Source organism: Pelmatolapia mariae, linkage group LG1 (assembly GCF_036321145.2).
Source record: "Pelmatolapia mariae isolate MD_Pm_ZW linkage group LG1, Pm_UMD_F_2, whole genome shotgun sequence".
Classification (NCBI taxonomy): Eukaryota; Metazoa; Chordata; class Actinopteri; order Cichliformes; family Cichlidae; genus Pelmatolapia; species Pelmatolapia mariae.
The window spans coordinates 7,859,060-7,875,353 of record NC_086227.1 but is presented as its reverse complement, the minus strand read 5'-3'; the positions used below and the strand labels follow the sequence as shown (position 1 = coordinate 7,875,353).

Below are 16,294 nucleotides of genomic sequence, written 5' to 3'. Positions count from 1 at the left end.
ACGTCTGTCTGGCTTGCTTGTAGGAAAGGGGCATGCTTTATTCCTCCATAAATGTACTTCTCTCTTATCTCACCGTGTTTTAGTCAGCTTCATAGTGAAGCCTCAGACAGTCTGACACTCTTTTAATCTTCCTCTCCTTCTCCCTCTCTCCCTCCCTCACTGTCTGTCATTCACTGAGTCAGACACCTTGACTCAGTTCCTTCTTCTGCTACGAGTGGAGAGACTGTCAAAAGAAAACTAACTTAGAAATGGAACCTTTTATGTTTAATACTTGAGAACTGTGTTAGGGAGGATTGCTGTGTTTGGAAAAGACAAACAAGACAAAAACCCAAAACTCCAGCGTGAAAGACCGTTAACTGTCAGGCTTTCCCTACATAAGTTACCTACATTATCGGTGGCCCAACCTGCATGTAACAGTTCTTCAACTAAGCCGTGTCTTCTGTTGTACTAGGGGAACATAATTGGTGCTGATTCAGGCAATGAGAAAGAAATCAGATTTTGAAGTTTCCTACTGTACGTGGTGCTTCACAGCACACCGTTGCTCCCTGTGTCGAAGACAGATTATATAAATATGATGGATGTCTTTGCTCCTCACACTTAATGACAGGACACTTTAGTGACCCTCATGCACACCTGGTGCTGTACTTTACAGCAGGCGCGTATACACACACACACAGACACACACTCAAAAACAAACACAAAAATACGGTTGGTCTCATGTGTCAGGGGTGGGCTGCACTACTTCCTAAATCCAGCCATCATCTTATGTCATCAGCAGTGTGCTGCTTCACATTCACAAAGGGACCTCACACCTTACAGTGTCACTAAAACAAATACAAACTTCAAGTGTGGGTCTCAGAGCAGCTTCACTAAAGAAACTCTCCATGCTTTACTCAAGAAAACACATATCTGCACTGCAATGTGCTGCCTCCTATGGGCTTTTAATCTGATGACTTCTAGATTGTATTAAAATAAATAAAGACAAATACATCCTCCAGTTTTCTCTAACATTAAAGACTTTTTGTGGGACAGCACGGTGGCGCGGTGGTTAGCACTATTGCCTCACAGCAAGAAGGTCGGGCACTTGAATCCACATCCATCTGGCCAATTCTTCTTCCAAATACATGTGGGGTTAGGTTAACTTAGTATTCTAAATTGCCCATAGGTGTGAATGTGAGTGAGAATGGTCGTCTGTCTCTCTGTGTTAGTCCTGCAAAAGACAGACGACCTGTCCAGGGTGTACCCCACCTCTTGGCCCGTGGCAGCTGGATTATGCTCTAGTGATAGAACATGGATGAATACATGCATTTAAGATTTTTCTTTCCCACTTTTTCCAAAGTAAAGGATGACCTCTTTAACACCCTGAAAAGCTACTTAGAAAACGTATTTTTGTGGGTGACCCCTCATGCTGCCTAGACATGCTGAGCCATATCGATGAGGACTCAGCATCCCTCCGTGCTGCTGCAGGCTGAGGGTGACATGTGGCAACACATCCCCTCTGACCCAGGCTGGGCTGGCTAGCAGATGGCTGGTGGGAGATGATGGATGGACTGAGTCACTTACACAGCAATCAAGAAGTGAGGGGTGGGAGTGGTACATAGGGGCATCCTACTTACCCAACAGTGGCATATTTTTCTGCCACTTCTGACACACAGTCTCAACAACATTCACTGTGAATGCAGGAAACTTGCTCATCTTAAAAAAAAACAGAAACACAGCACTGGGCAAAGGGAATTCTCTGCACAGCTCTCAGTGAGCACTAGCAGACACAAACAGATGGCTTCTGAGAAAACAAGCATCACAAAGGTGTCCTGGTCTGACAGAAATGACAACAGTCTGCTCTACCAGCTGCTGTGCCATGCCCTGCGCTCTAACACTGAGATTTTCAATGCTTGACCAGTGGGTGGTCAAACAGACTTTCCATAGCAACACTTTAGGATGTACTATAACTACAAAACTAGAGGCGAATGCAAGCTTGAGTCAGTGAAGCAATTCAAGAAAAATCAAGAAAAAAAGTATATAATACTAGAATATTACAAATAGTTTTATATGTATTTATCTTTATCTTATTTCTTCTTTTTAAAAGAATTATTCGTATATACCAGACATGTTGCAGTGACAATACTATGAACAACCCCTAAAATTACCTGGAAATAGCAGTAAGTTTTCCCCTTTCCGAACACAAGCCAATCAAACACAAGCCTTCTAAATGTCTAAACATTCCTTTGCTACAGTGGAAAAAGTTTACTGGGTGTCTTTCCCATCATCCGTCCTGACAAACCAAACATAAATGTTTTAAAGAAGGAGTACGAGGTGCATGTTCTTCATAAAGTAATCCCACCAAACCAAAAACAAACAAAAACAGCACAAAAGCATTTGTGCTGCTTTCTTTTTCTCTCCTCTTCATTAAAAGTGTATCTGTGGCTGCAGCTTTTTCTTTGGTGTCATGAGCAGGATACACCATGGTTAGTTCATGGTCTGTAAGGCCCTTGGCAGCGATCCACTCCATGCCAGTGTACTCACACTGTCCTCTCAAGTGGCTTTAGCCCACAGAAAACTGAACCAGGCCAGCTTTAAATAAGCCCTCGTGTCTTTGCTTACTCTCTGTTTGGCATATGAAAGACATGTGGCTTTGTGAGGCATGGAGGCCATACTAGGCACATGTAGACAAACGACTTTGCCAGAGCTGTGCTGTTAAGAGGATAGGAAACAGGGCCAAGAGATGGAGTGAGTATGTGCTGGCACCTGTACTTGTCAAAAGTGATCTGAAGACCACGGGCTGAAAAACATCATCCAGTAATCGATAAAAAGAAAAGAGCATTTGCATCCAGCAGCGAGATCTGTGAATGTACAGAAAGGTTCTTCCAGGATATGAGAGAAGTGAATCATGAGTACGTCAAAATTCCCCAAAGTCGTGCACAGCTGAGACGGCACAGCAGTGTCTGCTACGCAACATGTAATCAACATCAATTTTGAGAAATGCAGCCTGATGCACATGAGGGCACAGCAGCTGTTATAAAGACAATTTTGGTAGTGATGTTAGAGCGAAACAGCTTCATCGTGGTCCTTGAAAATCAGCAGATATATGCAGCATCTGAGGTGTGAGCTCCAGAAATCTACAATACCACTGCTGTTGTTTTAACTCTCCTGCATTTGGAAAAGCACTTATCCACCATAAGATGACTTTTTAAGCCCTGTATAATGTATATTCAACCTTCAATCTTTTTACCTTTGAGTCAGATGTTGAATTCCACAGCTTTTTCAGTTCAAAATTGGCCAAAGATTGCTGCGGCTTTCACATCCTTCTATTCAACCAAATGTTTGGGTGCATTATGGTTACAGTGCATGCCATGTACCTGTGATTTCTTAGGATCAGCCACTTGACTTTATCAAATGCAACTAAGTACATCAGTTTTTAAAAGGAAAAGACAGATGTGCTTTGAGTTTACTTAGATGAATTTTCAGAGAAGAATAATTTACTAAAGGGTAGTTATGGCATGCCATGGGTGCGGTGTGCTATTGAGAGCTTGAGTGTGTCATGCATGGGTATAGCCTTGACGGTGTAGAACATCACAACTATTTGCGTAACTGAAAACAAAAACATGGTTTTACTCCTCTGCATATGCTGGCATGACTCAGGATCAGTATTAAGCACATCATTCACGCATTTTGATTTATGCTGCATGGGTCACACATCGACAAAAGAATCTTGACAATCAAATAATCAATAGACCTGTTCTATAACAGAGAGAACTATGGACATCGACTACACTTCATAATAAAAAGAAAGGTCATTTTAATTTCTCTAAGTGTGTGCACATGTTGGGCTGTGCGTGCCTTTGTCAGCCCCACTCCATTTCACACAGGCACATGGAAAACACACAGTCCCCCTCCTCATTTGAGTTGTGTGTAGGTTAGCAGTGTGTAATTAAGCTAGCCCTCTTATCAGCTCATCTCAAGGCTTTGGCAATAACCTCCTCTGCTTCCATCTCCCCTTCCTCTCTGGGCTCACAGGAGATCCAGATAAGGAACAAGGCTGAAAAAGAGAGAGACGTGGAGAAAGACAGAGAAAAGAAAAAGAGAGTGTGTTCTGTCCGCTTCAGTTACGTGTAAACTCAACAGGATGCCTATTATCCTAACAGACTTTTATTAAATCTGCTGCTTCCTACTTTTATCATATACATCAGTCATTACACAGACCCTTTTTCCCCCCATTTGTTTGCACCACATGACCCACCTGCACCTGACCGGCCCTGTGTTTTATCTCAGTGTCCCAGATGCTGTTGAATATTTACCATCTCTGTGCCATCATACTTATATGACACCAAACACTAGGATAACAAAGCAGCAAGCAAACCTGATTTCCCCCCCCCCCCCAAATGCTTTAAAGGGGAAGAAACACCACACACACACACACACATGCGCACACAAATGTGCTACACAACTCAGTTTAAAGCCTTAGATAAGCCTGTTTTAACTTTCCATGCAGAGATCAAAGTGAAGCTAGTATCAGGTGAGGGGAAATCAAGATGCATGCCTTCAGCACTTTCTTCTGATATTAAAACGACCGCCACTAATCCACTGTGTGCGTGCAAGCTAACACTGTAGCTGCGGTAAGGTTTTGGACTGATGAGACAAGCACTTTTACTGACACATAAACACAAAGTGAAGAAAAAAATGTTCTGATGTTACAGCTTCAGGGAAGGACGTGAATAGAAAGAGCTGTCAACAACAGAGAGAAGCCTACATACTTTTCTATATGCACAGTCAAGAACTGAAATGCATGGTTTTCTGATTTCATATGGGTGGTTGACCTTTGTGATGATCTGGAAGTGTTCACCCTACCAGTTTCATGGTGAAATTGTTCTGCTCCCAGCGGCAAAACATCACACTCATGTTACGTCGTGCAGCTTCCTTCCTCAGAGACACCTGCCTCACACCGAGGAAGACTGTTGCTTGCCCAGCCAAACCAAAATATAAGCCATTTGTAGCAGGTCTAGAACAACCTGCACTGAGCAGAGCTGTAGCAAAATACAGAAAAATCCACAAATTAAAAAAGAATCCAATTGCAAGTTTGAATCCCGACTGGGTGCACCGTTGGAGATCCAGGGAAAACAGAAGAGCTACTGCTTGCTGGAGCCCCAGCAGGTCTCTGTATGCCTGAGGGGGGGGGAAGGAGCTCAGTCCCTCCAGTTTCTCTCCACCCACTCTGGGACATAGGAGGAGGGAAAAATAAAGGCAGGAGGTGAAAGGCAAGAGGCGCTCCGCGGCTTCTGCTGCCGCTCTGAGAGGCAGCCAAACCAAACGCGGTGGTGAAGAAGCAGGAGAGGATCCCCCTCATGCTTGGCCCACAGCAACACATTGTGCTATTCCTCTTCAATGGACTATTGGTCATATGGGGAGGAGACAGCAAGAGAAAGGGACAGACCTCTTAACCTTTCTACCACCCCTCCCCCGACAGTCTACCCCATACATGACAAAAAAGTGAGCACAAAAGACAAAAAAGGGATGATCGGTGCACCCTTGATAGCAGTGGAGAGAATAAATAGTGAGAAGTGCAGAGCCAAAGTCCAAACCACGTAAAGCTCAATGCTAACCGTAAGTTTTCTATTTATTATTTCTTTAACCGGCTCCTCTGCTGCCTGTTAATTTTTTTTTTTTTAAAGCCAAGTTTTATTTTTCCCAACCATAGAAGGAACAGTCCGCTCTCTGATCAGCCGTCACCCGCAACACACTGCAGCAGCTGCATGTGTTTATTTATGTGCATGCGTACAGTGGGTTCATAACCTAAGCATTTATGTATGTGTGAGTGTGTATGTAAGAGTCCACAGTACAGGATGCCCTGCGTTTGAGCGCGTTCCAACCCCCTGTGCACACACGCCGCAACCACCGACCACAAATTACAAGCTGAATTTGAATTTTGGGAAAGGCCCAAGATTTACAGAAAGTTCCCACAGTAGGGGGATGCCTGATCGCTTCCAGCAGGCGGAACAAAATGCTTTAAGCTTTATGAAACAACAATAACACTGAAACCATGAAGACAGTAGAAAGTAATGAAAGAAAGGGTTTGCTTTTCAACAGCATTTTATACTGCCAAAAAAGAACAGAGATGCAACTTAGAGCCGTCCAAGGCAGGTTTCCTACTCTGTGACTGAGAGGAAATGTGCATTTTATGTTTTCATATTCAGAGCTCAAATGCGCCATAAACTCTAAGTCAACACAATCAACTGTCAGTGGCTTTCAGTTAAAATATATTACTCTGTACATGATTGAGATTCAAGTTTGGACTTGACCTTGTAATTGTGTTTGTTCCTTGCTAGTGATAGTGACACCCATCACAAGTGTTGTGCATAAAGAAAAAAGAAAAACAACAACTGAAAAATCATGACAATAAACCTGAGGGTAGCTAAAGACTGAGTTAAATATCAATATGTTATTCAAATCACAAAGTTAATGATCTTATTTTAGTGCGTTAGCATGCTAATATTTACCATTTGAAGGCAGAAATATAGATGCTAACAGCCATTAAAACTGTGACTTCACAAACCAAAAGTCAGCCTGCAGCACAATGATGCCACTACTATAGAAGTAAAAGGCTCGAGATACATATAAATATATGTATTTCTATAAGGATAGCTATCTATATCCCCTCGTCCGGCTTAATGGGTTAGCTAACAAAGGCAAAATGGCTAACGCTAAAGCTATCTTGAATCCAGAGTCAACCAAAAGCAAGCAGCCGCGGTATAAGCAAAGGGTCAAAGTACTTAGGAGGAAAATTATAGAGGTGAATGAAAAATTGAACAGAGTCTATGTCCCGTCTTCTGAAGCTACTGAAAATTACATTAATAACTTGTAGCAGATTTTCTTTGGTAAGTTCAAATATGTCAGGTAAAGGTGGGTGTACAACGGCTCATTTTCATTTGATTATTTATCAATGAAAATAATAGTAGCAGAGCACTTTGTTTTCAGTATTTTAGTGACTGAAGAACCTGTAATACACTGCAGTTTGGGGGAAATTATCAACTTTCATACTTTCTTTTATTATGAAAATAAAATTTTGTATCAGAAAAAGCTGTCAATTTTAGCTCTTAGAAAGAAAACTGAATATCGAAAAAAAAATGGAATTGTTGCTTCTCTAACAAATTGTTAGAAAGTTGCTGATTGCTTTTATGTTGTTCATGAAAGAAAAGAAACTGAATTTAGGGGATATGGACACACACTGACAGTACTTTAGCAAGTAGCTGCACCAACATGTTAAAAATGTTCATGTTGGATTTGTAGCTTTTTAGCTTGATGATGCATTTCCTTTTTTCTATCCAGGAGGTTTTCTGAGCATCTCTAAAAGGTGCACTTTTATGACACCACTACAGTGCTGATTATCAGATGGTTCCTATTCTTTAAACAGGCAAAAACACTGCAGGCATCCTGCCTTTTCTATGCTACGGTTCAAGTGATAACCACCACAAAAGAAAAGCCAATCAACACAGCCTCCCACACCACTGAAACATCAGTCTCCCACTACACGTAACTGGCATTGATTTAATGATATTCTCTACAAGCGGAGAATGTGTCAGCATTTAGTGCTTCTGTTTAACTGTTTTAGTCCAAGTCTTCAACAAGCTCATTAAGTGAAGTCACAGTGAATGGGCTGAGTATGGTTCCTTTCACAGTCCCAGATAAACCTTAGTGTGTCGGGGACAATGGGGGTAACCCCATCATGGAAGGGTCTTTGTTTTGGGGGACCCAAACCTCTGTGTTTTCAAAGCCTGGGGAGGAAGACTGCAATAATAATGGGGGTGAAGGGGTGGAATGGACCTGCTGCCTGGCTGTGCTGTTCTGGATGGAGGTGATTTGGGGGTGGGAGGGATTGAGGGACATATGGACTTACTGGAGAGGCAGCTGTGGAAGTAACAGCAGATTATATCCTTTCTCTCTCTATAGCTTTGACATTGTCTTGTGTCTAAACAAACTAAATACCTAAAGGTTATTGCAGGTCCAAAAATTAGGTAATCACTCATCATTCATTTTTTCTTCTTCTTCTGCAAATAAGTGAGTAAGATAGGACACTACAACCTAAGAGTGGTGGACAACTTGACACCTGGAAATGTTAAATCTCAGAAGTGAAGACAGTGAGACAGTTGCCTATGCTACAAAAACAAAGTCCTTAATATAATCAGAAGCAAAGGTATTTGAGGAAGTAAAATGTCTTTTTAAAAAAATTTTTTTTAACCTAGATTCAGCTTTTAAAGCACTGTCATGTGGACAGATTAACTCTTTGATGGCAGAAAATGGCATGCATGTGTGCTGGGGCGGCTGTAGCTCAGGAAGTGGAGCAGGTCATCTATTAATCAGAAGGTTCGAACCTTGGCTGCTCCGGCTTGCATGTCAAACTATCCTTGGGAAAGACACTGAACATGTTGCTCTATGATGATTCACATTCTGATGATTTCATCACAGCATGAATGATAAATAGAAAACACTAGAAAAAAGTGTTTATAGGAATGGATGAATGAGGCATGTTGTGTGAAGTGGTCTGAGTGCTTGAGTAGAAAATCTATATAAGAACCAGTCCATTTACCATGTCTCCCCACAGTAAGACACCATACAGGCAGACAGATGTAATATCTGCCGAGCTTTAAATGAGTATTAACTACAGTATCTTACACATTTACTACTTTCAATAGTTGAATTTAAGTGTATGACGCAAGCATAAGAAAATTACATTTATAACATATTAACTGGGCGCAGTGCAGCACTCAACATAATGTTAAACTCACCTTCAGTTTGTTCTGTTCGTATAAAGCAAAGAAAATGCTATTACAGTTGTCTGGTGTCCCATTACAAACCTGATTAGAACAGTTTGGATCCAAGGATGCCATCTGGGCCCATCTACCACAGCTACCAGCTGAGGCCACCTTAGTGATGTCTTATTGATGAAACAGCATCTAAACACACCAGACAGCCCTCTCACAGACTGGAAAAGGTTATCCAATCCAGCAAAAAAAGCACAAACTGTTCATAAGTCATTTGATCTTCTTAAATAATATGTAATCCCTGAAAGGAGGTTAACTGTTTAAGTAAAATAGATTGGTTTATTCATGCATGCTTCGGAGCAGGTGAAGCTGGTGTCTTCAAAGTTACGGTACTTAAAGTGTTAAGGATCTGGGAGAGGCTTCTTGAATGGCAGATTTACAGCCCAGCTCTTGGATTCAGCATTTATCAGCAAGCCTAAACCAGTCCAACTGAGTGAGCCCAGACATGCAGTACAACACACACAAACACAGTACAGCGCATACACACTCACACTTTCATTGTGATTCTAGCCAGGTTGTAATCAGAGCAATAAAACGGCATGAGAAACTCCCTGAAGCTGGGTGGAGAAATCCACGCTATCGTCTTTTCTCAAGCAGGCGGTATCTACAGAAAGCCAGGCAATATTTCATAGTTGTTTTATGCCTATTTACACTCAACAATCACATCAAACCCAGAGCACAGCTGAGAACCACACAGACAGATGGTGATACGCTTAACATTTAGGAAATACAGTATATACAATTACATATCTAAATATTTGGCCAAAAAATGTAACTATCCCTTCCAAATAAGTGCGTTAGATAGAACATTAAACTTTCTGTTTGTTTGCCACTTGCTTGATCATTTAACGGCACCAAACGCTACTATAGCACCAGATCTCAAAAGTGAAGATTGTGAAAGAAGAGTCAGAGCTGAAGGGGAAAACAGCCTTAAACACAAACATAAGACTCTAAATGTGAAAAGAAGCAACCTATTAGCAACCTTCTTCATTCATTCTAAGCTTTTCTTAACCAACAGTGTAGAGCTGGAGGAGCATGGATTAAAAAGAGCTTGTGGAGATTTAATGTACACTACCATTTTTTACATTTCATTTGAAACACTCACCTCACAATCATACTTACACACCTAATCAGTTACCAAAAACACTTTGACCCTCTGGGGATTAGAGAAAATTCAAAATAAATTCAAACTTCTGTGCCTCATTCTTGTTTTTTTAAACATCATTGAAGATGCCTGGCCTGGATCAGCCCTGCTGACCTCTACCTTCGTTTTCTACGTCGCCTTCTGCTTCCAGACTGACATGAAGCTGATTGTGTTAGTCTGAGCACTCTGCCGTGCAGATTCCCCATGCGGCGCCACCCACCATAACCCGCTTGTCTGCACAAATGGGGTCCTTGTGACAACTAACACAAGGAAAGCAGAGAAGGAGAGAAACCAAAGTGAGGAGGGCACCTTGGAGGGAGATCAATGGAAGGATGTTGACTCAGGAGAAGCAGATGCCCAGTCTTAATTAATATGGTTATGTCCTCAGCCATGACCTCACACAGGAAGGACAGGGGTCGACCACACAGGAAGTGGAATCTGATCGAGATGCATTAGGCAGAGATGAAGTCATTACAACTGTAGCCAACTGTCACATGATCACATATATGGTTAAGAAAAAATACTGCAAAGAAAACACAGAACTGCTTTGAAAAAGCATCATGGTCATTTATCGATAACAAAAACTGCTCGATGATTTTACAGCTTCTTGCTGTCTTGTCTGTCATTTTCCCACACTCTACATCAAATGCGACTTTTTGATTATTTAGTTCCTGATTTTTACCTGAACAGTTCTACTTCTTACTCTCATACAGTACATAAGCATGAGCACATTTATTCTAACAAGTAAACCAGGCCTGAAAAGCTACCACAAGCAACATTTTTAGATAAAACAAACTCTGATTAAGACAACAATATTTAATATTCATGAAATTATAAATGAAATCAGCACTTAACCTAAACACATACACTGCACGGTTCTTTATCTTTGCACCATTTCACACTGACAAGGTGCTCAGGGACCTATTGGAGGACAAGCTGCCTCCTCATTTCAGATAAAAGCCACACATCCCAGTCTCAATATATCTGACCGTTTTCAGTCTGTGCCTAAAGCATCTGCTGGTATCACAGCTCCTGGGTTGTTTCAGCTCAACCTGATAAATCTGCAGGATGACCGCCTCTGTGTTGTCTGACACAGGACACACACAGGTGGTGATGCCGCTCTTACACTGGCTTCCTCCTCCCTCACGGTGATAATGAAATGTGTGATTGGCTACTGGGTGAAAACCTCTTATCTCAAAAGTGTCAGCTGCCAGGAATTAAAGAAATCCACCTCGGTTTCCAGACTGACAACAGTGACATCTGAAACTAAAGTGTATAACCTGAATTCATGAGGATCACTCACAACACCTAACAAGACATGGCCCTTTCTCCTGGACTCATTGTCTGAATCCTGCAGTGTGTTGAATTCTCTGTTATTCCTTTTGAACAATGAAATCTACAACAAAGAGTCACTCAAACATCCATTAAATTTAACTTCCACTTGCAGTGCCTTCTGTAGAGACATATGTGTATGTGTGACCCTTTGTCATGGTAATAAAAAAGAAGCAATATAGTCACCCAGCACCCCCACCCAATCTGACCTGCTCCAGGCAGTCAGGAAGACATTAGCAATCCAATGCAGGATGACAGTTTTCTGCCTTTCACTCTCACCTGCTGGGCTGTGTGTTAAAGAGGCTTAGGTTGGATGTAAGCACCATAAAAAAAAAGTCATTACTGCCTTTCACAGGATGCTGATGAGAGACCCAGCGTACGAGAGGGGTCAAGTGAAATGGGCTTTAAAGGTTGATGCTGACATTTACAGGCCAATAATGCTTTTATTAAATATTTTCTGCTTTTGTTCGATTGCTTTCACTTGTCCTGTCTCATGCTTAAAGCTCTGTGTAGTATTGTTGCTTCTTTAGAATCAAAGAGCTTGAAAATCTTCTAAAATAACATTTACACAGCATAATTGAACAGCATAACTCTTTATATCTGGAAAACAAACAACTGATAGTCAAATCAGATGATATATATATATGTGTGTGTGTGTGTGTGTGTGTGTGTGTGTGTGTGTGTGTGTGTGTGTGTGTGTGTGTGTGTGTCTGTGTGCGCTTGCATATATAATCTCTACACTTTCATCACCATCAGTCAGTACCTCCCCTTTAAAGGTCATTTAATTAGCTTTGAATAATTAAATTGCTACACACATTTTACTTGATACATATGTTTGTCAGTCATGCAATGGACTCAGACTCAATTTAAATTTTGAAACTGGAGAAAATCATAATCTCAGGGATTTATAAATTTTTATGAATGGAAGGAATTACATTAACAGAGTCCTGTGTTAGTAATGTATCTATTACCGTGATGATTTAATATCCAAACGAAGCTCTTTATTACCAGCCCTATAAAATGAGGGCCTGTCTTAATAGTAGTTCGTTGTTTGTTTCCACACTGTGTTTTGAAGTGATTGGGATTCAGCTCACAGGCTGAAATGAGCTTTTGTAATGAGTCTAATAAAGCCAGTCTTTACAGACAGTCTGCCTTATGCCTGTATCTGGAGAGATGCTTATTAAGATAGTAGCTCCTTATCACACTGGCACACAGACAAATCTCTCTGTGTGAGCGAGCGTGTGACTGTGTGTGTTTGTGAGTATGTGTTTTTAATGCCTTATAAAAGGACTACGTATGCTGCACATTGTACCAGACTGTATTTTTCAGGGTCTCCTGCGGCCAGTGTGACTTTCAAAAATTCTTGGTTTGAACCTTTACCCTTTGAAAGCTGTAGCTAAGAATTAATGAGCTGGCAATAATGAACAATTAGATTGCAAAGAGGGAAAAGAGGGAATGGGGGTGGGGGGCAAAGAAGGTAGAGAGCGAAGGTGCTCAGGGTCAAAACTGAGGCATTTATAATGAAAAGAGAAGCAATGACAGATGCCTTCAATGACAGGAATAACACACATTCACACCCACACAATTCATAGCGTCTGCGGATGGAAGAAGGCGCAGGAGAAAACTCAAACACCAGAGGGCAGTAGAGTATCTGTTCAAGGCAAGGCGCTCAGGAATAACAGTATGGGAAAAAGTTAAAGGTCACAACAGCTGAACAGCAGTCATTTCTTATGATGTCACACATTAGAAGCAAAGACAGTACACACACACACACACACACACACAGAGAAAACAGCTTCAAATACCATTCACACATTTCCAGACTATCACCTTCACATCAGATTCAGCAGATTGTGCCAGACTCCACTCACACACAGCACACACACAGACTAAGCACTATCCTTAGTACTATCCAGGACTATCCTCTTCCCTGCCTGTAAATACAGCCTGCCTGTCTCCCTCTGCCTCCTGCTGCATTATGGATTAACTCTTTGTTACAGGTGTACACAACATGTTTGTGTGTTTAGTGCCAACTGGGCCATCCAAGCTGGATGCATGGGAGGAGCACAGCCACAGACACACTCTGGTATGACTTCACTAATCCGTCAGATAACTACTGGCATACTCTGCTAGTACCCATTATGTTCAGGGCATGCTGTGTTTGGTGTTTGCCATTCAAACACATCTGGTTCTGCTTATGATTTTTCCTATATTTCCAACCGTTTATAAAAAGGATTGGGGGGGGGGGGGGGGTCAGCAATGATGTGACCTGTTATGGGAGGGGCTTTTTTCCTTGAAATTAGATTTGAATTTCAGGAGATCTTCATGCTCAAATAAAAAGAAGCAGCAGCAGTCATAGAGATGACAGAGACAGTACAAGCAAAAGGGCAAGTATTCATGGTTGAGAAATGACTCAAACTTCAACCCACCCTTATGACTAGTCTATTTACATCTTCTGTGGGCACTGAAATCTGCTCCTGACTCTCTAAAGATGATTTTTCACCCATTTGTATTGATGAAATCTGGTGAAAAATGGACCCTCCGGAGAAAAAGCTCTTACCCTACCTCACAAGCATTTCTTGCTATGAAAGCTGCTGCAAAGCTCTGGACATAGCATATTTTAATTTATACATAACCAGAGGAAGAAAAATGAATGTCACCAAATGACAGTGGAGTGAATGTTTAGGATGACTGGAATCCTTTGTGACTATTAGGCAAAAGACAAGTTCTCACTGTTGTGTCTGGTGAGGCAGCCACCACGTCTCCAGACAGCCTCGTCTCATCTCACCCTGCCATCAGAGCAGATTGAGTTCATGCTAAGGACCATTGGACTCTGTGCAGGTACTCCACTGAGGCTTTGACCTGCATGTGGAAGACTCATCAAAAACCTCATCAGGAATTCTGCCTCGGAGCCCTCCGATCTGTTCAGTCATTTCCCTGGGTGAAGCCCAGCAGACACAAGGCTGAAATAAGGGCAATAAAGCTAATGTATGAACAAACACTACTTTGCTGGACTAATAAGGGTATTCTACCAAACATGGCTTTAGATAGAAATCCCCCATCTCTCTGTCACCTACATACACATGGATTTGAAAGATTTCAGGATATGAGTGCAATAACATTGCTCCTGGTCATGGAGGTCAAGGGTTAACCCAGCTGAGAGTGAAGATGGCTGCATCATCAGCACCACGGGGATAAAGAGAGGAAGAGAAAGGAGGGCAGACAGGAGAGAGCAAGAAAGTCACAGAAAGTAGGTCAGTCAGAAAACATGATTAGCCACTACACAAATGACACCAGCAGCAAACTCGTGCCATGTGCGAGAGAAGTGGTGTACTGTATCAGTTCCTCACGCTGGATTCAGATTTCCCAAATAACTGCTAAAGCTTACTGAGCCCACACTGTACAGACAGACTGGCAAGCATGGACTTGCTGCCTCACCAATACACACAAACCCACACAGACACCTTCTTCCCCTCACTGCCTTACATGGTGCTGGAGCGATCCCTCTTGCCGTTGCAGCCCTTTGCGTTGCGTGGGGTTGCTAAGCGCAGCCAATATTTCACAAACACAGCAAAACAGCCACCCTGATATCCTGCTACGCTGCCATCCTGGACAGCAGAGACACAGCCTGCTCCATGTCCTTCCAGGAACTCACTGAATCTGGCTCTGTGTTTCTGTTATGCTACACTGAGCCAAATAAAGTGATGATACTGAGTTTGTCGATTTACAGCTGACAACTGAAGAACAGAATATCTTTCTATTATATTTCTTTTATAAATGCTTTATTGTCCTCCACGGGGAAAAAAGGCCCTCAAACTGCTTATAAACTATAATTACTTGGGATTTTTTTTCTTTTAGAGTTTTAAATCAGTGAGTACTAATAAGAATTAATAATTAAAAAAATATTCTACACAAATAATCAACCATGTATTCTCCTTGCAGCTCATCTCCACAACATTGCTATAAAATTCATTATAAAGCAGTATTAGCAGAATAACACTTAGGATCTGGGTTTGGAGATGACTGTTTTACATCCTGACCTGAGTGTTTCTGCCAACCTCTGACTCTGCTGCGTTGTTTCTTGGGGGTCTTGAGCCCACCTGCTGGCCCAATGAGGGAATGTGTGTCTTGAGAGGTGCCGGAGGTAGAGCTAGAGGTGACGTCCTGCTGGGGGTCTGGGGGATAGGTAGGGCACTGTGCACAGGTTTGGGTTTGGGGAGTCCCGACTTCATATTTGAGGCCACTAGGATGGCTGGCATCTTTTCCCCAGCGACCAGATGACTGCAAGCTCCCCTCCCCGTCACACTGAGATGGAAATCCTGTCACCGGTAAGCAGGAATTCTCTGCAATCAAGCTACTTTTCTGTTTGTGAATGGGTTACCAGACTGGAGGAAAAAAAAAAAAGAAAGGAAAAAAAACACGGCACACATATTGAGGTTGCACCTGATCCAACGCCTGATTGAAGTGTGCAGTCTGTTCATGTCCCAGTCTTAGCTTCTCCTACTGATTCTTAGCAGGAGGTGGGGTGGGGGTTGACCTGAGCTCCCCAACATGCAGTGGAATGGTTTAAAACCCACAGAATCCCACCTGCACCTGTTACTAAGTTGGATCAGCTTGTCATTTCATGCAAGAATAATTTGGCCTCAGAGTTTTTTGGTTACAAAAAAAAAAAAAAAAAAAAAAAAGGTATCCTGATGAAAATTCACTCTGCAAAGTCCAAGAAAGAAGATCAAAAATCCCACTTCACACCAAAAGGAATCCCCAGTTGCCTCGTGGTAGAGTGAGTGTTCCCTTCCATTTATTTCCAGCAATGAGTGAGAGTCAGCAAATGGCCAAGGATCCAATTGGAAGCAGAGCAGCTCCACTCCCACAGAGCCCTGGTAATTAATTACACCGTGGCTTCAGGAAGACAGCAAGAAACCCCTTTTTTGAGGAAGAGCAGAGAGAGTAGTAGAAACGAGGAGATGGAGAGGAAGGGGGGGGGGAAAGCAAAAGGCAGCAGCGA

The 16,294-nt window shown here is 42.2% G+C and overlaps 1 protein-coding gene across 1 annotated transcript in view; it reads right to left on the bottom strand.

Annotated features, from left to right (window-relative positions):
- Positions 1 to 15,881, bottom strand: part of nav2a (neuron navigator 2a) — a 99,756-nt gene extending 83,875 nt beyond the window's left edge. Inside the window, exon 1 of the mRNA XM_063471029.1 lies at positions 15,330 to 15,881. Within this exon, the coding sequence (XP_063327099.1) occupies positions 15,330 to 15,548 (219 nt within the window). The 5' untranslated portion in view covers positions 15,549 to 15,881. The remainder of the gene's footprint in view (positions 1 to 15,329) is intronic.
- Positions 15,882 to 16,294: the final 413 nt, after the last annotated feature.